Source organism: Vanacampus margaritifer, chromosome 16 (genome assembly GCF_051991255.1).
Source record: "Vanacampus margaritifer isolate UIUO_Vmar chromosome 16, RoL_Vmar_1.0, whole genome shotgun sequence".
NCBI lineage: Eukaryota > Metazoa > Chordata > Actinopteri > Syngnathiformes > Syngnathidae > Vanacampus > Vanacampus margaritifer.
The window spans coordinates 7,331,003-7,356,956 of record NC_135447.1 but is presented as its reverse complement, the minus strand read 5'-3'; the positions used below and the strand labels follow the sequence as shown (position 1 = coordinate 7,356,956).

General features: G+C 37.9%; 1 protein-coding gene across 10 annotated transcripts in view; it reads left to right on the top strand.

Moving 5' to 3' along the window:
• LOC144036273 (unconventional myosin-XVIIIa-like) overlaps positions 1-25,954 on the top strand; it is a 77,845-nt gene that overhangs the window by 32,849 nt on the left and 19,042 nt on the right. For all 10 annotated transcript variants that reach the window (XM_077546791.1, XM_077546790.1, XM_077546789.1 and 7 more), the window contains 16 exons: positions 643-781; positions 3,411-3,570; positions 3,643-3,829; positions 5,528-5,753; positions 5,875-5,984; positions 8,870-8,935; positions 11,175-11,303; positions 19,019-19,162; positions 19,258-19,347; positions 19,584-19,703; positions 19,781-19,895; positions 21,154-21,281; positions 21,384-21,538; positions 22,907-23,030; positions 23,127-23,327; positions 24,044-24,154. In XM_077546791.1, coding sequence (XP_077402917.1) covers positions 643-781; positions 3,411-3,570; positions 3,643-3,829; positions 5,528-5,753; positions 5,875-5,984; positions 8,870-8,935; positions 11,175-11,303; positions 19,019-19,162; positions 19,258-19,347; positions 19,584-19,703; positions 19,781-19,895; positions 21,154-21,281; positions 21,384-21,538; positions 22,907-23,030; positions 23,127-23,327; positions 24,044-24,154 — 2,205 coding nt within the window. The remainder of the gene's footprint in view (positions 1-642; positions 782-3,410; positions 3,571-3,642; positions 3,830-5,527; positions 5,754-5,874; positions 5,985-8,869; positions 8,936-11,174; positions 11,304-19,018; positions 19,163-19,257; positions 19,348-19,583; positions 19,704-19,780; positions 19,896-21,153; positions 21,282-21,383; positions 21,539-22,906; positions 23,031-23,126; positions 23,328-24,043; positions 24,155-25,954) is intronic.

Sequence of the window (25,954 nt, the reverse complement as noted above, 5' to 3'; positions counted from 1 at the left end):
GGTCACCAATTGTGGAGATGCGGTAAATAATGAGATGAGAAGACGACTGCTAGTTGCTTCTGTCTTTACTTTCTATAGTAACATTTAAATGACCAAAAAAATCTATAGATAACTGAAGACTATAAATTGTCCATAGAATTGTTGTGAGTGTGAATGGTCGTCGTTGTCTGTGCATGTATATACACTCGCAACCCTAATGAAGTCAAATGGTATCGAAAATGGATGGATGGATAACATCAGAATAAAACTTTCCTCCTGTGTCAATTTATAAAGGTCTTTCTTTCTATTTCAGGCAAAAATATCTAAACTGATTATAATATTATCAACACAGCAGGATGGGGCACAGGAGCATTATTATTTCTCAAATTTTAATTTCCACTGTCAGCATCAGTTTTGGCTCGACTGCACTCATAAAACATCACACTTTTAGTGACCTTTTAGAGAACAGCTTGCATTCAAGTAAATTAAAAAGTAATGCAAAAATATTCTGCCTATTTATCATTTATCCCTATAAAATAGCCATTTTGTACTAATCATCTGCGGATGTCATCTCATGAATTATGTCACCATTCTGAAATGAGAAAAATGTAAAGCATTGCAGTCGGGAATCTGTTTGTTTGTGTGTGCTGTCCAATTGAACAGGTGCGAAGCGGCCGAACAGATGAGGCCCGCGGGCTCTTGTGGCTGATGGAGGAGGAGGTTCTGCAGCCTGGGGCGTCAGAGGAAACCCTGCTGACACGCCTTTTTAGCTATTACGGCCCTGCTGAAGGCGAGAGCAAAGGTGAGTCGAGCACCCGTCAAAATTTGAGCATTCCATTGTATACGGTGTAAATAAAAAATACTTGCACATCATACTCACGCGCACAAATAATTTATTTGCTATCAGTGGTGAGCTCCATGAAATCGCACTAATTATTCCCAACAGTCTGCTCTCTTTATTTTGCAGTGTTTCTCTTCTAGAAGTGCATCGATTATTTTTTTCCAATTTGTGTATATAAAGTGAAAACAGACAAAAGTACATGTGCAAAGACAAATTATACAAGACATATAAAAAAAAACTAACATTAAAGCAACATAAGAAAATTTAAAATAAGTTTCACCCAATCATGAGCTACACATTTTCACATACAGGTTCGAAAAGGAGTAGGAAGAAGCATAAACTTATCAGGTCATACCACGTACCATTTGTACAGCGCACCGTGTTAACAATAAAATATCTGTATCAAAGATTTTAAATCACCACTAGCACTCTACAGTGTTTAATGTAACTCCAGCAAAAACAAAAAATTCTTGAAAATGTGATTCTGGCTTATCTGATGACATCACAGCCACTGTTTAACTTAATCTCTGTAGGTAAACTTCATATGCTGGATCTGGCTAATTTAAGTGCACTATTATGGCGAAAAATTGAAGTAAACGACTGGATCTGCACCTGTACCTGGATCCTCATCAAAATTACAGTGGTACCTTGGCTCACGAACTTAATTGGTTCCCACAGAGAGTATGTGAGCCGAAAAGTTCGTCTTCCAAACAAGTATTTCCCATAGGAAACCATTGAAATGAGAATAATCCGTTCCCAGGTCCCCATAAAACAATTTTCTACTAAAAAAGCCTTAAAACTACACAAAATATACCTTATTTTATGTATAATAAATGTGCTATTGTATTGTAATTAAAGAAATACACTGTACTGTATAATAAAGTGTTTTTATTTGCAAAACTTGCAACTTGCCTTTGTGATGGTACAGTAGTTGAAGGCTTGATGGAATGGAGTGGGAGGAGGAGGAGGGAGGGAGGGAGTTACTGTTTGGAAGGAGAGTCCTCCGGTGTGGCTTCTCTTCTTTGCTTCTTAGGAGACTCTTTATCCTTGTTGCTGACTAAAAACCTCTTAATTGACACCTGTTGCTTTCTGAGTTGTAAGGTCTTACGAAACTGAGGCATCACATTATCGATGATCTCCTTCTTCTGCTCGACCGTAATTTTCTTCAATGTCTTCTTAGGCTTAACACTAGCCTTTTGTGGGGTCTTTTTCGGTCCCATGGTAGCAAAAGTACACTCCAAAAGTACTCCAAAATGATCCAAAATGTCTACCGAACACAAACCACGTCCGCACTCAAACAAAGGGGGCGACGAACTGGGACGCCGTGAGCGTGCGTCAGCTTCTCGTGATTTCTCGTGTCGCGAGATTTGGTTCGTCCGCCGAAAACTAGTTCGTCAGCCGAGACAAAACGCTCGCGAATTTAATGTTCGTGAGGCGAAAAGTTCGTGAGCTGAAGCGTTCGTGAGCCGAGGTACCGCTGTAGGAGTTTGCAAAGTTTGATAGAAATCAATTTTGTATTATTTGCATTAACCTGCTAAGAAACCAATAAATGAAGAATAATACACCGCTTTGATTGCAACGGACATAAATATGCATTCTATACCTTTGTTCAGCATCACCATTCAAGTAAACTAGGGTGACCATATTCCCATTTCCTAAAAAAAAAAAAAAAGAGGACACTTGCCCCGGCCTTAAAAAAGTTGTGGTTCCAGTCGTAGTTACACAGTGTACTTCACCTCCTATTAGTTACGCAATACCAACCGGACATTTTCATGAATTTATAAACCTCCCGGACGCCCGAACAGGACGTAAGAAAACGGTCTGTCCTCCTAAATGTCCTTCCAAAAGAGGACATTTGGTAAACAGATCCTTGCAAAGGCCTACTTTTTTTTTTTTTAATGCAGATCCAAGTTTTACCGTCATTTCTGTGGAAGGGTGCTTAATTGTCCGGTCTGCCAAGGATATTCCGCTTCTTGCCTTTAATATGTTCTCAAAAATGTACTCGACAGCATGATCCCAGCGTTAATCGACTCCGCAAAATTCCATCAAACAGATTGACCAGCCACAAAAGTCCTTGCTGCGTTATTGTTGTTCTGCCATAGTTGCCATGGTTACAGCCCATGCAGAGTGCTCTCCCAGGAGCACTCAAAGCAACTGAAGGCGTGAAGTGTGATTTTTTTTCCCCCGTCAAATACAACCTCTGAAAGCATCTCATTTATGCCCTTTTTATGAAGGCAGATTTCAAGCTTTTCGCCAGTCGTAGCTCTTTGACATGCAGCCCTTGAGTCATGTTGTGGTATTATTTATTAGACAGTTTTATGGATTTTGACACCAGAAGCTCCATAGTTTGGCTCACAGCGCCCCCACTTAATGAGATTTTAACAAGACAGTTTTTTTTTTTATTTAAAAAAATATATATAATCTTTCTTCAGACTATGTTAATTAGCATATTATGCCTAAAACCTGCAGTCAGGCTGGAAACACATTTTCCTAAATTCCCACAGGGGGCTGTTTATTTTTATCACCTATCCTTATGTGCAGCACAATAGAACAATCACATCTTACACACTGCTTCTTACGTCGATATCAGGTCACACTTTCCTTCTGAAGAGTGAAAAAGATCATCACTTCCTGCTGGGCCACAGTCACGGGACCGACTGGGTAGAGTATGATACCCGCGGGTGGCTAAACTATGCCAAGCAAAATCCTGCCTCAATCAACGCTACAAGTCTCCTGCAGGACTCCCAGAAGTAAGCGTCAGCCATCTTTTGTCATATATTTTAATAATAAAACATTGGGCTGATGAAATTCGTGTCTCGCAGGAAGATCATCAGCTCTTTGTTCATGAGCCGAGCAGGTGGGGCTACCGTTCTGTCAGGTTCCATCGCAGGTCTTGAGGGTGTTTCTCAGCTGTCTTTGCGACGGGCCTCAAGCGTGAGGAAGACCTTCACTTCAGGAGTAGCTGCTATCAAGAAAAAGTCTGTGTGCATACAAATAAAGCTTCAAGTGGTAAGCGCGGGTGTCAAAATTGAAAATGGTGTTTTTTTCGGTACCATTATATGGGAAGGAACCATTTATGGTTGTGGAAAGTTGAACTAAATGGCACACATGCATCATTATAAAGTAGTAGAATCCATTACAGTCTATAAGCGAAGAAGGCTAAGTATGATTAAATAAGGGTCATTCCACTGAATCATTTGCCATTTACTTGTTGTAACTCTCAAATGAATTAAAATTTCTACCTTTCTTCAAATCTAAATATGATAATACACATATTGAACTACTCCAAAAAGAAATAAACCCAAAAATTGTGTGATGTGATTGTGCCAAGATTTTAACACCCCAAGTCATTGTTGACATATCAACAAATATACAGAAAATTACTGATTGAATTTTTGTCTTTCCTGTGGCCATATTTTTGGCCATAGAGGGGATAACGACTGAAAACCTAAACTCAACTTTTTTTTTTTTTTGAAGACAACTTCAAGTATAGTTAGCCTAAATAGCAACGTGAATATGTAAGAAAAATATAGGATTTGAATTACTATATCACAGGGTAGCCTATCTTTAGGAAACTTTTTTTAAGAAAAAATTTCCAGTGCTCAACATAATTTAATCGCTGGTTTCGGGCTGGAACCTTTGATGTCACAGTATGTTAATTTCCATATTTTTTTCTCACAAATCTATACCTCTTTGACTGCCAGACGTTTTCAGAAAAGGGATGCCGTGGGTGCCGGCCGATTTAAGCATTTTGACTGATCTTTCAAGGTCCACAGAAAATTATGTGTTTGGACTATGGAAACATACATACTACCAAATGAAAGATTGGACTCTCATCTTTCATCAGAAAAAAAAGTTTGTTTCTACCTTATTCCGTTTTTGAGTAATCAACAATAGAAAATGGTTAGTTTCACCTCTGTTTTGAAACAAACGTCTTTTAACGTCTTTGGCACTCCTCCATAGGATTTTACTAAACGTTATTTAACGTTTTGGGCAATTTTCGTTTCGTTTATTTTGTTATTTCGTTTATTTATTCATTATTTATTATTCATTTTAAATTATTTTTCTTTGATGATGCAATGTTCACGGTTGAACAAACATGCTGTTTTTGGTGTCTACTGAAAAGTGTTGATTTTGGAAGTGTGAAGATTTCCTCCTGATGCCAGCGAAATTAAATAAAGCGTGGTATGAGTTCATTTTTATAACTCAAGAGCAACCTTTAAACTAGTGTAATTGGGTGATTGAGTCCAACTAATACAATCAACTACAGTTATTTACAGTAATTCTTCAAGGCATTCTTTTTTTTCCTCAAAAGTTCAAATGTCTTAAAATGGGCATATCAGCATTAGCAGTTCTGCACTATGACCTCGGGCTAATGTCCAAACACTTTATTTCTAAAAATATATCGGTTATTTACTCATTCACTGCCATTGACGGCTATAAACGTCAAAAATGTATTTGATCTAGTTGTATTAGTTTAACATTTTTTTCCACTTTTGTTGACAAGAGTATGAAAACTTGTACATTTAGAACAGATATAAAATTTGTGATTAATTGTGAGTTAACTAGTGAAGTCATTTTTAATCGCCTGTCTTTAAAAAAAAATAATAATTATGGCAGTGAATTAGTTAATTATCATTATGCAAATTTGACAACAGAATCCTGCTTAGTTAAGCCCTTATCTATCCTTATTTATCTTTTTCCCAGGATGCTCTGCTGGACATGGTGCGGAGGTCCAGAATCCACTTTGTTCATTGCATATTGCCTAAGGCGGATGCTCTTAAGGCTCTGAGTGGATCCTTCTTCAAAGGTGTCGAAAGTGAGGCTCAAGGGGAGGGTGGAGATTCTGGTTTAATGCAGCTGGATGTAGCCTTGCTCCGTGCTCAACTGCGTGGATCCAAGCTCCTTGACGCTCTCCGGATCCATAGACAAGGTGAGGACGGTTGCTATGTTACACTCATTTCCCGTACAAATTATATTCCCAAGTATAGGCCACAACTCGGTCTAGCCTTCTAACAAATTAAATGTTGTTATTGTTGATTGACCTTCAACAGGTTACCCCGACCACATGGTGTTCTCGGAGTTCCGCCGACGTTTTGATGTGCTGGCGCCGCACCTCACCAAGAAGCACGGGCGGAATTACATCGTGAAGGACGAGCAGAGAGTGAGTCAATCAGCGAGAGAGCGCTGCCACTGGCCAAACAGTTAAGATTAATGTTGTGAGAGGGGGAGCTTCATTACATCTGCCCCTGATTTGTCAGCAGTCGTCTGACAGAGAAGTAAGCCTTCATCCATCAAGAGCTGTTGTCATGATCTAATCAACTTGACCGCGTTTGTATTGTGCCTGCTAAAGAGGCGGGTCGGAAATGGGGCTGAGAAAGACCCTCACTCGTTAATATTGGAAGAGAGCCAAATGTTTATACTGAAAGGAAGGAAAGGAAACTAAAAATGTCTTTTCATTGATATTTAATCTATGATAAAAATAGTCACAACGGTTACAAATATACTTTTATTACACATTACGTGATTGCGTGTCAATGACGCCATTATATGCCACACAAATGCTTTTCTTATTATTATTATTCGGACTCAAGTATAAATGCTTTACAGTAGAGGGATTTTTTCATGGATTCAAACCCCAAACAATTTCCGTGGCCGCTGGAACAGTTGAGCTAGCGCTTTATATTAAACTTTAAGCCCTTTTTCTAGTGATGGGAATGTGAAGCTTCATGAAGCACACACGGTCATTTTTTACTCTTTAATGCGGTGTTCTTGGTTTAAGTATAAGTGATTACATTTCCATTGCGCCTTTGAACCAAGAGTGCCATCTAGAGGAGTCAAAAAATATCACAAGTAATTCATGAAGCTTTCAAGTCGCAAGTCTAGCGCTAAGTGCAGTCTAACTGTGCGCATGGGTGTAGTTTTCTTTCTTTTGGTCTTTTCGTACACTACGCGCCAATTAAATTAAAGGAAACAGAAATTGACTCGCATATTTATGATGACAATGATGATAATCCATTTAATGAATTGATTTCCTGAATGATTTAGAGGGATTGTCCCAAGCTGTTTGCAGAGTTGTCTGACTGCGCCTCGATCAAATCCACCAAAATTGCGTTACTAGTTAGACCTGGTTTTACCTAGTCTAAAATCGAATCTATGTTTTGTGAGCAAATTGGCGACGCACTGATATGCCAAACTGCCAAACTCACAAACACGCTAACATGCAGGAAAATTAAGATGTGCCCGGTTTTAGCTAGAGCACAATCGGCTTTCTGTTACCAAATTGCCAAATGCGCCGGGGGCGCAATCTGTGTCCGCCGAAGTTTGCGCAACACAACCCCCAAATAAGGAAGACTAGACTAACCTAGACACGAAAATTGAGATGTGGCCGTTTTTACGCCCAGCGCACTGTGCCAATCAACAAAATAGAGCCCTTAGTCTGCATCAAAGATGGGATTATCATCCAAAAATCAATGATTTCGCAATGATTTTAGAGCCCTATGAAAGCAGTGAGCACCCGATCAGATTTCTGATGTTATTCCTTTGCTGATCGCAGTTCCGAGGGAGGATATTGTAATGTGGAGAAGCAATTTTATTTGTTGTCCTTTGCCTAGTTTCCATGATCGTGCGTGAATAATTTTTCAAATCGCTTCCACAATAATTGCTCCAGGAACAAATAAATTGGACAAGTGAGGTTTTTGTTCCAAAATGAAACCTAATCGATCACGCCATACAATTCTATTATGTGCAGACTATTATTTTTTTGTTGTTGAACATGTTCAGACTAGTTTAGGAATCTTTTTAACAGTTAACAATTTCTCTCAGAATAATTAAAGAGATTCATGGAAAGTATAATGAACATGTTTGTGAATCACAAACGTATACAATACACAGGCAATGATGTTGCTAAGATGCTATGCATGTTAACTCATTCACTGCCATTGACGGCTATAGACGTCAAAAAATCATTTTATCTATTTCTTTTTTTTCTTTTTTCTTTTCTGGAGAAAGAAAGAAAAAAAAGTTTGTTTTTTTTAATCTATTTCTATTAGTTTAAATTATTTTTCCCACTTTTGACAACAAGAGTTATGAAAACCTAGATTTTTTTAAATTGTATTAGAACAGATATAAAACTTGTGATTAATCGTGAGTTAACTAGTGAAGTCATGCGATTAATTACGATTGCAAATTGTAATCGCCTGATGCCCCTAATTTTTTATAATTTTTTCTTAAAAAAAATAGATTGTATAAAAAAATAAAATAATAAAAATGATTTGTATTTAAAAAAAATTAAAAAAAAGAAAATATTAAAAATTAGGGGCGTCAGGATTTTAATCATAATTAATCGCATGACTTCACTAGTTAACTCACGATTAATCACAAATTTTATATGTTCTAAATGTACCAAAAAAATTCTAGGTTTTCATAGTCTTGCTAACAAAAGTGGGGAAAAAAAGAGTTAAATTAATAGAAATAGTTAAAATGAATTTATGACGTCTATAACCGTCAATGGCAGTGAATTAGTTAACAAGCATCACAGCGCTTGATCAACATTTGATTATATTGCTCTGATGTCATTCCTTAAAATACTCAGGTGCTATTATCAATCAGGTTTAATTCTTTTGATAAAATTCCAGCTTAAGAGCAGCACTTTTAAACAGGCAACTACACTGTCTAAGAAAAGTACCATTTGCAGAATGCACGTTAACTCTTTAAAAATGAAGTATGGTGAGTTTATATTGTGAGAATTTTGTTAAAGTGTGTACTAAAGTTTGCTTCTGGAAAGAAATGAGCAAGAGTGAAAGAATAATGTTAAGGGAGAGGCAAGCACTTCTCTCCCCCCTGTGCCTGCAGAGCACTCGGGCTGAGTTTCTGTGGAAACTTCCAAACAAAAGCGCTTCAGTACCTTTGGCAAGGCTCTGGTATAATCAAGTTGTGGTCTTTCTGGCCCATGCCTTTTTACACAGTATACACAAGGTTAGGTCCTTATTCCTATGCATAGGTTAATCCCATTTGCTGCTGTGTATGTCCATGTGTACATTAATTTAGGCCGTGGAGGAGCTACTGGAGTGTTTGGATTTGGAGAAGAGCAGTTACCACATGGGTGTGAGCCGGGTGAGTAAAGAGCAAATAAACGTGATTAAAGAAACCTTCCTTTTGCAATGCTGCTATTTTCACCCCTATTAACATTACACGCATGCACAAACACGCGCTCACACCTCTTATTCTCTGCACCTGGGGTGCGCGTGTCCTTCATTCCACCTGTCCCTCTTTGAGAACCTTTTGATGTTGGAAAGTTGCCAACCTCCAACCCACTTCCTCTCGTCTTTGTGAGACTCGCAACTCCAAAGGCGCGCGTCTGATCTGGCTGCCTGTCTATTACGCCACAATTCCCTCGTCTCGGGTCATGAGTGCAAAATCGTCCAAACGGATGTCTGTCTTTGTTTTGTAGCGTGACTTGTAAGAGAACGGCAGTCAACGCCGCTGTGTGCTCCGAGGTCTTATCCTAGCAGGAGAGTGGCAATCAGCCAAGAGGGAAATCAGAGGACTTTGTGGCAGTCAAATTGGTGTTCTCAGAGACATCTGCACGTCCCCGTTCCCTTTCTTTCTTTCGATCCGTTTAAATATGGATAGAAGCAACCAAATAACAAACAGCAACAAAAAAGCAACATATAACCAGTATCCAATAGGGAAACGGAAACAAAAGAAACATTTGAAAAGAGAACAAATGCTTGTTTTGATGTGCAACTTATTCAAACATGCTCACACATTCAGGAAAATTCCATCATTTCAAGCTCATTTCATAATTCTATTCTAAATGTACTTTATTAAAATGTATATGAATATTGATGTAAGCAGATTCTTGCTTTAAGTGTGATTTTAACGCTTTCATGAATAAAAGTGCTAATTCAATATCCAATTTACAGTTTCTAAATTACATCTAAATGATGTATTATTTGTATTGTTCTGTGTTGCCTTTTCTTTTAGCGTTTTCAAAACGCCACCATTACCACAACAACACAGTATGATGTAAATTTTAAAAAGGCATTAGAAAACAATAGTTTGACCGCAGGTGACTTTTGTGTCTGCTGGTACTTGAGTAATCCCCAAAACACAAAATCAACAAAGCCCAACAACAAGATTCAAAGTAACAAACAAATACTCCAGACAGCAAACAACAACAACACAACGTGACATGGACAACTAACTAAAGCAATGATCCGACAACGACCGAACAGAAGAAGGGAACTAAATACAAGTAAACTGACGAGACAACGAGAATCACCTGGACACAAGTGACTGAGGGAGCTGATTGGAAGAGAGACACAAGGGACCAGGATGATGACGACAGGTGGACACAATAATCTAATGAGACAGACTTACAGACAAAAAAGAACTCAAAGTAAAAAAAAATCAAATCAAAAGGGGACAGATCATGACATTTACCAACATTAAAGAAAACGAAAACAAAAAATATATAAAACTGCTGAATAACTTTATTAAGATTGTTTATACTCCCTAATACAATGAGAGCAGCGCTGCCACTTACAGTAGTGGAGGTTCAATTACACTTTATTCAAGTACAGTACGGCAAAAAAACAAAAAAAAAGGGCTCGTCCCACTAATTAAGAAGGGCTGACCTCGCAGTATATAGTCACACATTACAAATGAATATGCATATATTTTCATTTTCTCTCTTGCGAAATGTATTGCGACATAGTGTTATCAGACGCCATTTTTAGATTAATAGTACAGCTACCTGTTATTATTTTTTTTTTTTACCAAGTGAATAAAAAATGGAGGCATTTATTTGTCCATGCTGACAGTCTTTCTGGGGATTAATTCAGATACATTTGTCAGAGGAAATACAATTGGAATGACGCAATATGAATTGCTTAACCTTATGAACATTGCTGTGGCAAATGATCATGATTAAGCATTGTTGAATCATTTAAACCTCGCTTAATTTGTACTGTGCTTTCGTCGATAACTTTGGGACTGTTGGCAAATTTCATCCATCTATTTGAAATGCTTCCTGCAAGTAGACCTACTTAATCTCTCTGAGGTGCATGCAAGCTGTCAAAGATGGTTTCCTGCTGTTTACCTGTTTTTTTTTGTTTTTTACCCTTTAGTTTTTAGATGAGGGCTGATTTTTCAAGGATGGTAACGTAATCAAGCTTCTGTCCCAAAATAAAACCCAACTGTCTATGGAACAGACTGTTTCCTATTGATTTCATTTTTTATACATTAAACTCACTCCTCTATGTAGTTTGATATTCCACTTTGCGCTGTTGACATTTCCTTATGTGTTCTTTTATTAATATTTACATGTTTACATCTTTTTCCATTTTAGTTATTCTTCAAAGCTGGAATCCTGGCAAAATTGGAGGAACAGAGGGATGAGCAAACCAAGCGTAATTTAATCCTATTCCAAGCTGCCTGTAGAGGTTATCTGGCAAGACAAGCCTTTAAAAAGAGAAAGGTAAGCAAAAAGACCTCATGCTTATCAGTATCGTCCTAACTGAAAATACATAGGATGTAAAACATCCACATTACTATTTAGATGACAAAGCAATGCAATCAAAAGTAGAACACGTTTAACTCTTTGACTGCCAAAAACGTTAAATAACGTTTAGTAAAATCCTATGGAGGAGTGCCAAAGACGTTAAAAGACGTTTTTTTTTCAAAACAGAGGTGAAACTAACCATTTTCTATTGTTGATTACTGAAAAACGGAATAAGGTAGAAACAAACTTTTTTTTCTGATGAAAGATGAGAGTTCAATCTTTCATTTGGTAGTATGTGTGTTTCCTTAGTCCAAACACATAATTTTCTGTGGACCTTGAAAGATCAGTCAAAAATGCTTAAATCGGCTGGCACCCACGGCATCCCTTTTCTGAAAACGTCTGGCAGTCAAAGAGTTAAGGGGTGGAAACTTCCATATAGCTGCCAATCAATAATCAAATAACTCTAGCTGCCCCTCTTTAACTCATTTGCTCCCCAAAACGTATACAAATGTTCGATTTTAAATATTGCCAAAGTTTTGCATTTTTTTTTTTATGTCAGAGCACACAGAAGGCTTTGATGCGGCCTCTGATCCGAAGAGGTCGCTTAAAGCAATGATAGTTATTACAAAAAATGGCCAGCAGGTGGTAGCAGCGTATAAGAGATCAACCTGGGCCATGTTGCAAAAAGCTCTTTTCCCCAGTGTTTTGAACAGATTTGTGAATAGTAATGAAACTTAACTATATTCTATACAAATATACTATATTCTGTGGATCTAATAAAATCATTCAAATTCCAATACATCAGCAGGGAGCGAAGGGGGTTCATACATGTCAACCCTAATTTGGTCCCACCTGTATTACAAACCCATAAAATCCTTATTTTCCCATAAAAATCCTTATGTCAGTTTTATCAATACTAAAGCTGTTTCATGCAATAACATTAATCTTACCTTACTTTCTTTCTTATATGAAGACATTGACTGTATCTTGTTCCAAATGACATTTTATTGCACAAAGAAAAAACAGATTTCTAAATATCACAGGGACGGTTGACTTTTTTGTTGCTTCACATTTCTCTCGTGCAACTTTGATTTCAAATGTTCTTTGACATCGTAAATGCCAGATGCCGCAACCTTAATGTCCCGTCAACAAAGCGAACATGATGCATACTCTTCTCCAAGTTTTAACGGACCAATTACCTTAAATAAATCCGTCCATTCCGAACGAAAACGTCCGGTGTATCTTCTTTTTTTGGCCGGCCTGTCCCCCATTTTCTCAACCACTGCGAACGACTCGCAATTTTCGCGCTAACACAAATTTCTTAACTGCGCATGTCAGGAAACTGTTAGAAGTCTCGCGCGATAGACGAGATTTTGTGACCGGTTGTTGTTTAAATCGAGCTTATGCACACGTGTAGCACGTAGCCGACAGTAAATACTAAATAAATTTAAAAAGGGTAAGCAATATATACTAATATTATTATTTTCATGAAAACAGTTAAATCCGTATTCATTTCCAAATACGCCCGTATGCTTTTGCAACACTTAAAAATCCGTAAGAAATACGGACAAACCTTATGGGTTGACATGTATGGGGGTTGCTTCAGTGAAAATGGCCGGGAGTGAATGAGTTCATATGACACATGCAGTCAGCTTGTCAGGACGATATTTGATTGTGCTGCGGTTGTGGCTGGATAGAGGCAAGAAAGAATGCAGCAACTCCACAAGATGCTATTTATTATGAATTACTCAAGGACGCTGCAAATGAACAGACTCAACCAAGTGGTTGCATAAACTATTGTGAACACTGATGGAATTGGAATGGCTTACACGGAACGCTTTTCAAAACGGTATAAACAAACAAAAAAGGACTAAATACCGGAGGATGAATGAGAGCAAGCTACAGGTGAAGGTTCCATGAGGGAGCTGTTTGGCAGGAATCGTGCGGAATGGAATAGAGGTTATAAGACGCTGCTGAAAGCAATTGTAGACAGCAACCGTCACTTTTGCTATTAACTCTTACTGGTAACATTTGTTTTATTATACAGAGCTGCAGTCTACAACTTAGATATTGTTAAAGAAATACATTTCTGACTGGGCTTCCTATTCTCTTCTCTAATTAGATGTAATGCCCATTCATTCAGTAGAATAAATTACCCCCCCCTCTGGCTCACAGGCACGCACGTGCGAGCACATGATAGACCAGTCTCCACAGACCTCCTCCATATTATGTATGCAACCCTACACTCCTTTTCTATGTGATTATTGAACCAGCAGCTACAGAATTCAAAATTCATAATCACCATTCAGTATAACATGATGTTCCGGAGCAGATATCTTGCTCAGTTGTAATTTTCTTCTATTTACACTTCTGTGTTTAAAGGCCATTATTCACACTATGAAGTGAGCAAAGAGCCTGGCGTGTTTTTTTTTTTTTTTTTTTTTTTAATCTTCTTCAAGTTCAGCAGCAAGAAGTGATGTGAAATTGCTTGGCAACTGTGCAATTATAAAATCAATTTGCAAAGTGTTCAGTTCCGTGCCTCTGTCCCCACATGGCTCCTATTCCCTGAAAATGTATATATAATGGCAAGATAAGATATCATGCTATTTTGTCTTATAATGGTATTCTCTTATACAGTGGAATCACATTGGTGCCTTGTGACGGAAAATGCAATCGCAAATGTGTTGAATGCTAAGGCAGGCCCTGAAAATGAGATCTATAGGTTTTTGTTTTGTGGTTGCGAGGGATATGGGGTCATTCAGTCTTGTCTGTCCTTGTGGTAATGCATATTACATTCATGGTCATATTTATTTTCTTGAATAAAAAAAAAAAAAAGGTATGGAGAAGAACGGGGTCGTTTGCTCGTAGAACATATCCAGCCCGATGAATTGATGAAGTGCATACAATTATATTTGTATTCATATATTGCCATGTAATTGACAGTTGCGTTACCCATCCCCTAGTTCTCTAATATGCAGTTTCATCAGATCACAAGTTGCAAACAGTGAGTGGGAGTTGAGTGTGCGGGAGATAGATGACACTGATTAGCAACAATTTTGCAGTGTGGAACAGTCATGCAAAGACACACAGTGGACACCGTTATGACTCAACCGCTATGAAATGTGAAAACATTGCTGCTAAGGCAACCACAATGTATTTGATTTATTGCAACGGAACTGTTACATATGGTTTGTACATGAACATTAACACCTAAAGGGCATACATTAACTCTGATTCACTTAGTTGACAGCAGAGCACTGGATCAGATGCATGACTGCGGTGAATTATTGAGTGAGTTTTATATATTTCTCTTCATAAAGCTTTTTTTTCATTTGGAGGCACCACAGACATCCCAAGTATATGTATGGCAAAAATGCGGTTTTAGATATTTAATTCATTTAATCCCAGACATTTTCATTGGAGCAACTCCTTCAATACCGGACATTTTACTGGATTTTGATAGATCTTGCAAGGCTCGCAGATTATTGTGTTCTTTTGCTATATAAACATGGAAGCTACCAAAAGAAAGATTAGACTCTTAGAGGATTTCTATCTTTTTCCATTTTATAGATATCAGTTATATTGATTTCAAGCACAACCTGGACTTTAACACTACAATTTTTTCTTTTGTGACAACTTAAACATCTATAATACAGACGTTTTTATTTTTATTTTTTTAATAATCCTTTAGTCAGAAGCTGCGTCAGAACCTCCTGTACACTCTTGCATGAAAAAAACGCCATATATACGCGGTGACTAGGACTTTTATGACGTATTGATACGTCTTATGTATGGAAAGTTAAATACATGCTCTTAAGATACATTTTTGATTTTTTTTATTCTGTATTTTTTCCCCAAATTGCTGCCTTGTATAAAAAATACCATCAAACCAGCACTAACTTCAAAAACTCATTTTGTGCATTTCTTCACAAAAATAAATCCATTCAAATTTTTCATATTATTTAGGTACTATATATGTCCTGTATGTCATTCAAAATCCACCCCAAAAATTATTAAGCCTACTCATGTTGTAGGCCATCATTAAACTCAGTATACGCGTAGCTAAGGCATGTCTGTCATCTGATGATGAGTAATATTGCAACTTAAAAACTAGACTCAAACCCTGCACAATTGCAATTCGTCACCCATGGATTTGCATCTGCGCCTTCCCCCCCCCCCCCCCCCCCACAGTCAAGGGGCTGCTGTGTGTGGTCCCGGGCTGCTTGCTGCCAAATGCCCATCCGGGTTGTAGATGATCTACAATGTGTCTTGTTAATCAATCTAATAATAATTAGCATATGATAGCATCCACGAGTACCCTCGCTGCTAATCTATTATCACTTCGGGAAAATTTATAGGGCCACAATGTTTCTTCCTAGAGTTTGTATAATCCAGGTGGCATGAGGGGTAAATGTTAGTCTCCCGATGGAAGACTGGCTTGTTGATAGATGTTGATGTGACGGAAGGTCTGTTGATGGATTTTGCCTGGCATGTTAGGCATGCGAAGTTGCGCCATGCCCACGTGAAATGCATTCACATCTTGTTTTTGTCCTTTGTCTGTCAAGGACAAACAGCTCTACACGACTGTTTCAGCAGTCATTTTCCGCATTGTGAGTTTCGTCCTTCAGGCGCCCTCTAAACATACTGTAAATATTTTCACATATTGGCATTGAGATCAGTATGAAGCAGAAATAGATAAAAGCAAATATTCCTCTATTTACATACGCATAAGAAGGCGGCAGTGTACATTATGTTCTGTTCAGTTTTCATCATTTGAAGTGCATTTGGGAGATTGTTAAACATTCAGACGAAGGATCTTCCTAATTGAATTTTGCACTCAAGAAGGCCGAGGAGTTTGCAGTAAAAGATCGCTTGACGAATGTTATTGCAGTACTATTTTCTTCGTCAACCACCTTCGAAACCATCGCTGTTTTCTTATGATGGAACCCGGAGGCAGCAGATATAATGAAAACAGCAGGGGCCCCAGAATTGAACCCTGTGGAACACCATACGTTCCGTTGCTCGATATACTTATTAAGAAGAAATTACAATAATAAAGGAGTCACACGATGCACCATCACAACAGTCCAAAGTCGACTACTGAACGCACCAAATTCCCCGCAGCACAGATAGGCCCCTGGGGTTTGATCGAACCCAGGTGAAAAACAACTGCTTTAAGGAATTATTGGTCTTTGTCCAATCACGAACCCCATTGATTTTTAATGTCATTTAACGCAAGGTTGCTGAGAGAGATGTGATCAAATAAGTCCACGTTTCCTTGCTGATTCTCTCTCTATTGATTTTGAATGTCATCCAAGATGCTGAGACATACACTATAGACAACACCCTAAGTCTTAATTGTCAATTTTGCCAAGACATTGCGGACAATGTTATGCTAGCAACTTTGTTATGCTAACAGCTAACAACAGAAACCTGACCTCAGCCTCATTAAACACATTTGAAATCAACTACAACGGAGGTTGTAAACCAGGCCCTCTTGTCCAACATCAGCATGTGGAGATAATCCTTTAAAACATGAATATACTAATCTCACTAATGAGATTAAGGTGTCAGCAGTAGCAGCTCTTAGGTGTTTGAAACGCATACAAATATGGTTGTATGCGCACAAAGCCCAAACACATCTTTAGCTGTAATGCAGTTGTCTTGTAATTTGCCTTCACGGTTGTCACACTGTCTTAATGTAATATGGATGCTAAAGTGTTTATACACGGTGCTCACGTAATACAATTATTTGTTTGTTTTCCAATCATTTCTGACTAGCTCAGACAAGTGAGACTCGTGTCACGAATCGGCTGCATTTTCCTCCTTGTGAGGTGTTCTTAGTGTGACGAATCCTAATTGGTCATAGGGAATACCTTCAGGGCGCTATGTACCTGATGCTGAGAATTGTGTTGCCCTAATTGGGTTTGCCCCGTAATCTGCTGCTGCGAAAGAGCCTCATGCATAAGCAGCATGGAAATCGTGTAATACTTAGAATGAGCTGCCAACGTGTTTGATTTAATTAATCAGAAATTAGCTTCCAGCCTTGGAACACACTTGGCTGAAATTCTCAGTAGGAGGCTGGCAAGCCCTTACATAGCTGCTTACCCATACACCAGCAATAAGACAACCGTGGTTCATGAAATGTTTATCATGTCGTGGTTATTAGCATTAAAGTGGTAGATGCAACAAATAGGAAAGTGATTTGTGCACATCCCTCAAAGCTTAAAAAAACGAAACAAACTGTTTTTGTTAATACATGCTGAATAGTTGTATTTTTATTTATTTTCTTTTATTTTTATTTTATATCGTATATAGCTGTGGTAAAATGACTATTCTTGCGATTCCCAACCATTCACTTTGAAACTTTTAGGGGATATTGCTTCAGAATATAGCTAGTTGATGCTAATATTAGCACATATATGATCACATGCCTGATGAATTGAGGTTGTGTAAATGGAACAAAAGTTACATACATACTAATATTTTCCATTACTCCTGATTTCAAATTCATTTTTTTAAGACATGTACGGTATAATTAGCAAATGCAAGGCCAATTGTGTATACAGTTAGAAACAATATGATAAGGCGATTAAATAGTTATTAGAGGTGTCAAAATTAGTGCGTTAATTCCGAGTTAATTTAAGTTCCTTTAACGCCACAATTTTTTTTAAACATGTGATTAATGACCGGCCCTTAATTGGAAAGCCTGTACTGGAGGAATTCCAGTCGCAACGCAGCAGACACGTCCACATAAAAAATTTGCAGCAATAAATTCAATAATAATGCATATATTTTATTTATTTATTTTCTTTGATTTTTATTTTATATCGTATATAGCGGTGGTAAAATGACTATTCTTGCGATTCCCAACCATTCACTTTGAAACTTTTAGGGGATATTGCTTCAGAATATAGCTAGTTGATGCTAATATTAGCACATATATGATCACATGCTCGATGAATTGAGGTTGTGTAAATGGAGAAAAAGTTACATACATACTAATATTTTCCATTACTCCTGATTTCAAATTCATTTTTTTAAGACATATGTACGGTATAATTAGCAAATGCAAGGCCAATTGTGTATACAGTTAGAAACAATATGATAAGGCGATTATATAGCTATTAGAGGTGTCAAAATTTGTGCGTTAATTCCGAGTTAATTTAAGTTCCTTTAACGCCACAATTTTTTTTAAACATGTGATTAATGACCGGCCCTTAATTGGAAAGCCTGTACTGGAGGAATTCCAGTCGCAACGCAGCAGACACGTCCACATAAAAATTTTGCAGCAATAAATTCAATAATAATGCATATATTTGTGGAGGTCAAGTTGTATTTTAAAAATGGGCAGAATTTCACAAGTTACTTCATGCTAAAGATTAGATAGCTCTTAATATGAAAAGAAAAAATGCACTAAGCTGTCACCAACGTCTTACAAATGGAATTATGCCATCTAGTGGCAAAAAAAATGACCAACACAAATCAATATCACACTCGTTTTTTTTTTACTGTACATTTTTAAATTTTAACCCAATTTTATGAATTATTATAAAATGACTGTATCAATGACTAAAATATGCAGCCCTGTTTCAATTAGTTTAACATAACAACTATACAGTTGTCTGCCATTGTATGTATTAAATAATACATTCATTTATACATTGACACGATTCTTGTAATGCCAACAGATTCAGGATCTAGCAATTCGTTGCATCCAGAAGAACATCCAGAAAAACCGTGGTGTAAAAGACTGGCCATGGTGGAAACTCTTCACTACAGTCCAGCCACTCATTAAGGTGCAGCTGACTGAGGACCAGATGCGGAGCAAAGATGTGAGTTAACTCTCATCCACTACACAATTTGACACACTTTCTCTTCTCCTAGTTTAATATGTGACATTCCATGTAATATTTGTTCTGCCCTCCAGGAGAAGATCCAGATGCAGAAGTCCAAGCTGGAGAAGGTGGAGAAAGAGCGCAACGAGCTGAGACTGAACACAGATCGACTGGAGAGCAGAGTGGGTTGTGAGGATGGTTTTCAAAAATTGGTGATGTTTTATTATAGAGTTACAGTGAAGCCCTGTTTATTCCCAACAACGATAGGTGAAAAGCTGCAATAGAGAGAGAGACCCTTTAAAAAAAATAAAATAAAAAAATAATTTCTCCCTGTAAGCTTGTTAAAACATGTTACGGGCGTACACTCTATATTACGAATAATGGTGATGAGTAAGTTGTTGATCTCGTATGTGGACAGATTGCAGACTTGTTGGCAGAACTGGCTGATGAGAGGAGCACAAGTGAGTCAGCATCCCAGCTTCTGGAGAATGAAACAGCTGAGAGACTACGCCTGGAGAAGGACATGAAGGACCTGCAGGCAAATACATCCATTGATATTGAAAATATTTTCAATAGCAAAAACTGGGAAATCAATCATTAAAACGTGTGATCCAGGCAAAGTTTGAAGGCGTGAAGAAACAAATGGAAGCGCAGGAGATGGAAGTGATGGAAGCTCGGCTCTTGAAAACATCAGAGCTCAACGGGGAGCTGGAGGATGACGACGACGCTGGTTAGTTGATGGGGTTTAACCAGGAAGCCGAGTACACCGTTCATCCTTATACTGCGAGATTACTGTTTATTTTATTTTCAAATTCAGGCTCAGTAAAATTTCTGAAGGCCAAAGACCCAAAAAAAATGACAAAACCAGTAAGTAATGTAAGAGTTGTTTGCAAGATTTTACTCTTTTTAACTAAACTTCAGTACCATTCAGGGTAGTTACTGTATAATCGGCACAAAATTATACATACAATTTTCACTCCGACTGGAAGATTGTTCAGGTGTGCCTAATTAAGCGTCCGGGGAGTGTATTATGTGTGGACAGCTTGAAAAATCTCACTTATTCTAATTGTCGCTGTGGGATCCAGTGGCTTTAGTCGCCTGTTTCAGTAGGCGACATGACAGTTAGACATATTGCATAATGCTATGAAGTGTATTTTCCAAGTTTGGGATTTCACACTAGGGGATTAAAATGTTCTCTCCCAGGCATACAAGTAATGGCGGTCGCTGATTGGTCGTCACCTACTGAGAAATTGAGCTCCCACTGAGAGAGCATTGTCCACGAGGCAGTCTTTTCTGCCTCCTTGTGCTCACACATCCCCTCAAACCGACCTCCGCCGACAAGCCATTACAGAGCATATCAAAATTCTTAGATGAATGAGAAAATAATCGTTGAGATCTGAGCCGGTGGCCCTGCAAGTTGTCATTATGCTATATATATGCTAATGAGCAGCGTTGACGGAGGAGCCGGTGTTGCCATGTGGAAGGTGGGGGGGGGGGGGGGACACGGACAGCCTCAGAAAATGATAAGGCTCGGAAATGAACCTAAACCTGAATGGCTGCCTGGACGCTGTCATAGTTCTGATAGCCTCCGACAGCTCCAGAATTAGGGTCGGCTAAGAGGCATGCAAAGAGCCACTTAGTCACGTCGTCCTTCTCCCCGCCATTGTTGTGTGCTCGGGCTTGCGGGGCTCAGGTTTATCCGAGATTAGAGTGGAATGCGAGGGCCGCTTTGTAGTCGTCCTGTCAAATATTTTGACCTCATAAGGTCAGCATTTGATGAAAAACGGTCTTATTTCATATGAGATTATTTTATTTCAGTCCTTCAATGTAATAAACAGGGTAGCCTGTACAACGTGCCACATAATCCACAGTATCAGTCATCGTTGAGCTTTTGAACCCCTTCGTCTTTGTATACCACATGACCTGCATTAAAAGCAGAAGATGCCTAAATGTCAGAAAAAATGATTTTGTCACATTTTCTTCTTCAGGGGGTGAGTGGCGCATAAAATACAACAGAGCTATTCGGGAAATGGAATTCACCAAAAAGAAACTTCAGCAAGAGTTCGATGACAAGCTGGAGACGGAGCAGCAGAGCAAAAGACATCTTGAGAGAAGGGCAAGACACTTTGTCATATTCAATCATTTAGAAAGGCTACATTTAATATTTGATCGCCTCAGCTTTGTATGTTTAAATAAAATGACGACGTGTATGCTGCAGCTGGCCGATTTGAAGACAGACAATGAGGATGTGCAGCACTCTGTGCAGCAGCTGAAGAAGAAGTGCCAGAAGATGACGGCTGAGCTGCAGGATACTCAACGTCATCTGGAGGGCCTCCAGAGCCGCAACCATGATTTGGAAAAGAAGCAGAGGAAGTCCGTTTTTTTTTTTTTTTTTTACTCATTTCATCATTTCTTTCTTTCTGTCATCCTTTACACTGTAGACACGCGTACTGTAATTGCACAAATGTATCCATTATGACTCCCGTCACTCTATGTTTCTAGAGCACTTTAAAACCACAGCTGTTTTCTTAAGATGGAATCCAGAAGCAGCAAATAGAATGAAAACAGCAAAGGCCCTAAAATTGAACCCTGCGGAACACCATGCGTTCTGTTCTACCTGTGAATTAATCCTTTACATTTTTTTCTCTCTCAAGGGATTACAATAATAAACAAATCAGGGACTTGCCATTAAAAAAAATATTTTATATTAATAATGATAATAATAATCTGTTCTATTGATTGATGTCCACAATGGGCTACTACTTAGACCTGTTTTTATCGAGTCAAAAACCTCATCTACTTTTTGTGACTAGATTAGTGATGCGCCAGGGGTTTAGAAGCTCAGAGTACCAGAACGCACAGGAAGGCGTAGTGCGGCCATGAAATTCACAAACATGCTAGACTAAACTTGAAAAATTGAGATGCGAGCTACAAAATAGATCCCAAAATGTGTTTTTTTCACAAGCAAATTCCAAATGCCACAAGGTAAGAACCTAAAATATCCTTCATCCCCATTCATTTGAATAGTGGATAAGTGGCTCTGGAATCTGCAGGATTGTATTAGCTCAGAAAATGGCTCAGATTTAAAGCACTCGAGAAGTCATCCCCTGCGGCTAATTGAAGATGCTCTGTGGGTGAAATTATTTTCAGTTGCGCTTCACCGGGGGAAATATTACAACGAGGCGAGTTGACAACATGAAACACTTGACTTTCACGTTCACTAACCATAAGTGTTTCTTGCCTCAGCAACTGATGAAAACATGGTGCACATTAGCACGACCCAGTACCAAAACACCAGGCTAATGGAACGGGAGAACAGTTGGGGGGGGGGGGGGTCGGATTCAAAACCAAACAATTTAAAGTTACTCGGCGTAGTTAGATATTTTTTCAAATGCTAGAAGTCTGAAAGTTGAAAAGTTCTTGCCCCAGATTGTGTGAATTTATGTTAAATAATGTGATACAGGTAGTTTACTAATTTCACAGCCATAGTCATTTTTTAAAGTGTATGTTATACAGTATGTGACCTCACTAGTCTAAACATTACATTACATTTTTGGAATATAAGTTATTAAGCAAAATTCAACTTTTTTTTATCCATCTCAGGGGGCGACCATTTTTGCCACTTGTCGACTGGAGATGACATCACAGTTGCTCAGAGCTGAGTGGACCTGAGCAACTGTGATGTAATCCCCTTTGAGGTGCTGATATTTGCACCTCTAATTTTCTTTGTCTATGTGTCAGATTTGATCTTGAGCAGAACCAGTCCCAGGCTGAAGTCCAACGAGAAAAAAGTCTGAGGGAGAAGCTGGCTCGAGAGAAAGACACAATGGCGGCTGAGATATTCAACATCCACCAGCAGCTTCAGGTTTATAGAGCATATTCTATATGCTGTCTCTCCTCTCTCTTTGCCCGTCACACTTGCCCATGCAGACCCATTCACTGTTCTCTCATTGGACCACAGGAAAAAGATTCGGACTTGTGTGCTGCCAACATGAAGGTGCAGCAGCTGGAGGCCGAATTGCAGGATCTCTCTTCACAGGAGTCCAAGGATGAAGCATCACTGGCCAAGGTTAAGAAGCAGCTTCGTGACCTTGAGTCCAAGGTGAAAGACCAAGAGGAGGAACTGGATGAGCAAGCTGGAAGCATCCAGATGCTGGAGCAGGTATATGAGAGGATCACACAACCTTGCAACGTACCAGATAAACTATTGTGGGAATTTTTTATTTTTTACTAGGGGTGTCAGGCAAATACAATTTTTAATCGTAATTAATCGCATGACTTCAATAGTTAACTCATGATTAATCGCAAATTTGACATCTGTTCTAAATGTACAATCAAATATTTTATTTCCTATGTTTTGTTACTCTTTTCTTTACTTATTAAACTAATAGAAATCATCTTTTAGTCAATGAGACAGTAATTTCATAATAATTCATAAAATTGAGTTGAAATGAAAAAGATGTACTATAATGTAAAAAACGAGGGTAATATATATTTGTGTTGAGGCCATTTTTCTGCCACTAGATGGCATAGTTACATTTGTAAGACATTGGTGATACCTAAGTGCATTTTTTCTTCTTCCATATAATTAGAGCTACCTAATTTTTAACAAGAAGTAACTAAGTTGTGAAATTGTAAACTACAACTTGACCCAAGCCATCATTACATTTATTACTCCAAAATTTTGACATAGACGTGTCTGCTGCATTGCGACTGGAATTCCCGCAGTACAGGCCTTCTAAGTAAGGGCCGTCATTAATCGCGCGTTCATTTTTTTTATTGGTGTTAAAGGAACTTTAAATTAACTCAAAATGAATATACTAATTTTGACACCCCTATTTTTTTTTTCCATTTTGTATTCTGCGTGTGTCCTCTCAGGCTAAGCTGCGGCTTGAGATGGAGATGGAAAGGCAGCGACAGAGCCACTCAAAAGACATTGAGAGCAAGGATGAGGAGGTGGACGAAATCAGGCGGTCGTGCAGTAAGAAGGTAGCTCCCTCTCATTCTCGCAGCCATGCGCATATTCTCAAAAGGCTCAAAGCTAGCCATACTAACACTAAGAAAAATCTTCATAGTTGTGTGTCAAACTGGATAAAGTTCTTTCTGATGTCAATACACCAAGAAAAGATTGGATGCTGGGAAGCATTTAGTGCGTTTTTGGCAGTTTTGAAGGCATCGTGGCCACATTTACGAGCCCCACAAAATATTACACAGAATGGACTTGAGAATCACCAAAAGCATTGAACCCGTAATTTCAGCAGGACTGCTGTTATTTTCTCTTAAAAGCTTTTTTTTTCTCGCAAGTTGTCTTTTTCCAGCTCATTGTTTTGCCTTTTCCCCTTTCTGAGCAATCTCCCCAAACACATTTGTTTTATTTAACTCATTTTTGCTCACCTTTTACTACTGGCAGATGTGACTGAGACGAGCGGTTTGACATGTGTGCAGAGGCACAAGGGAACACACCTGATTTTCAAATAAAACTTCTTTCACACTCTGATCAATAAAATATATATTTTTTTCAGTCACTCTATGCAGCCCTGTATCAAATGTTCCACAGATCAGTAGGTGGTTGGGGACCTCTGGGCTAGATCGTCAGTATACCGTACATTTTTGACAGTGACAGTTTCTGCACACTTCTTGAGGCACACTGTAATTTTATTTTATTTTTTTATTTATTTTAGTTTTTTCGAACTATCACATGACCCAACCACGTTCCAATATTACCTAAATATTTCTTCCTGTCAGTATAATAAACACATATAGACAGTCAATACAGGGTGTCCATGAAGTCTCTTTACAATTAAAACAATTTATTACAAAGATAGTTTTTGAGATATTTTAACTACTTTTTTTTGCTGGATTTTTAAACCCCCCCCCCCAAAAAAAATTTTTTAGGCTGTCACATGACCCAGCCAGATTCCAATATTACCTCAATATTTCCTCCCGTCAATATAATGAACACATGTTGACAGACAATACAGGGTGTCCATGAAGTCTCTTTACAATTAAAACAATTTATTACAAAGATAGTTTTTGAGATATTTTAACTACTTTTTTTTGCTGGATTTTTAAACCCCCCCCCCCAAAAAAAAATTTTTTAGGCTGTCACATGACCCAGCCAGATTCCAATATTACCTCAATATTTCCTCCCGTCAATATAATGAACACGTTGACAGACAATACAGGGTGTCCATGAAGTCTCTTTAGAATTAAAACAGTTTATTACAAAGACAGTTTTTGAGATATTTTAACTAGATTTATTATTATTATTATTATTATATTTTTTAAATAAAAATCTTATTTTTTTAACTATCACATGACCCAACCATATTCCATTATTATTATTATTATTATTATTATTATTATTATTATTATTATTATTTATTTATTATTATTTATTTATTATTTCCTCCCATCTGTATTTTGCATCAACAATACAGGGATTCCATAAAGTCTCTTTACAATTAAAACAATTTATTACAAAGGCAGTTTTTGATATATTTTAACTAGATTTATTTTATTTTAAGGAGTGTTTAACAAAGTATTTTTTTTTAACTTCATTTAATAGACCTCTATATGGGCAATATTATTTGCATTAAGCACATCAAGATGGTACTCGATTTCTTGCCATGTTTGCTGCAGGCCTCAACAACAGTTTCCCATCCATCAAAACACGGTATTTGAAACACAATTTTTTTATGTGAATAAAAACGTTAATGAACAAATCTGGTTAAGATATCTCATCAACTGCATTTTAATATATATATATATATTTTTATATTTATTATT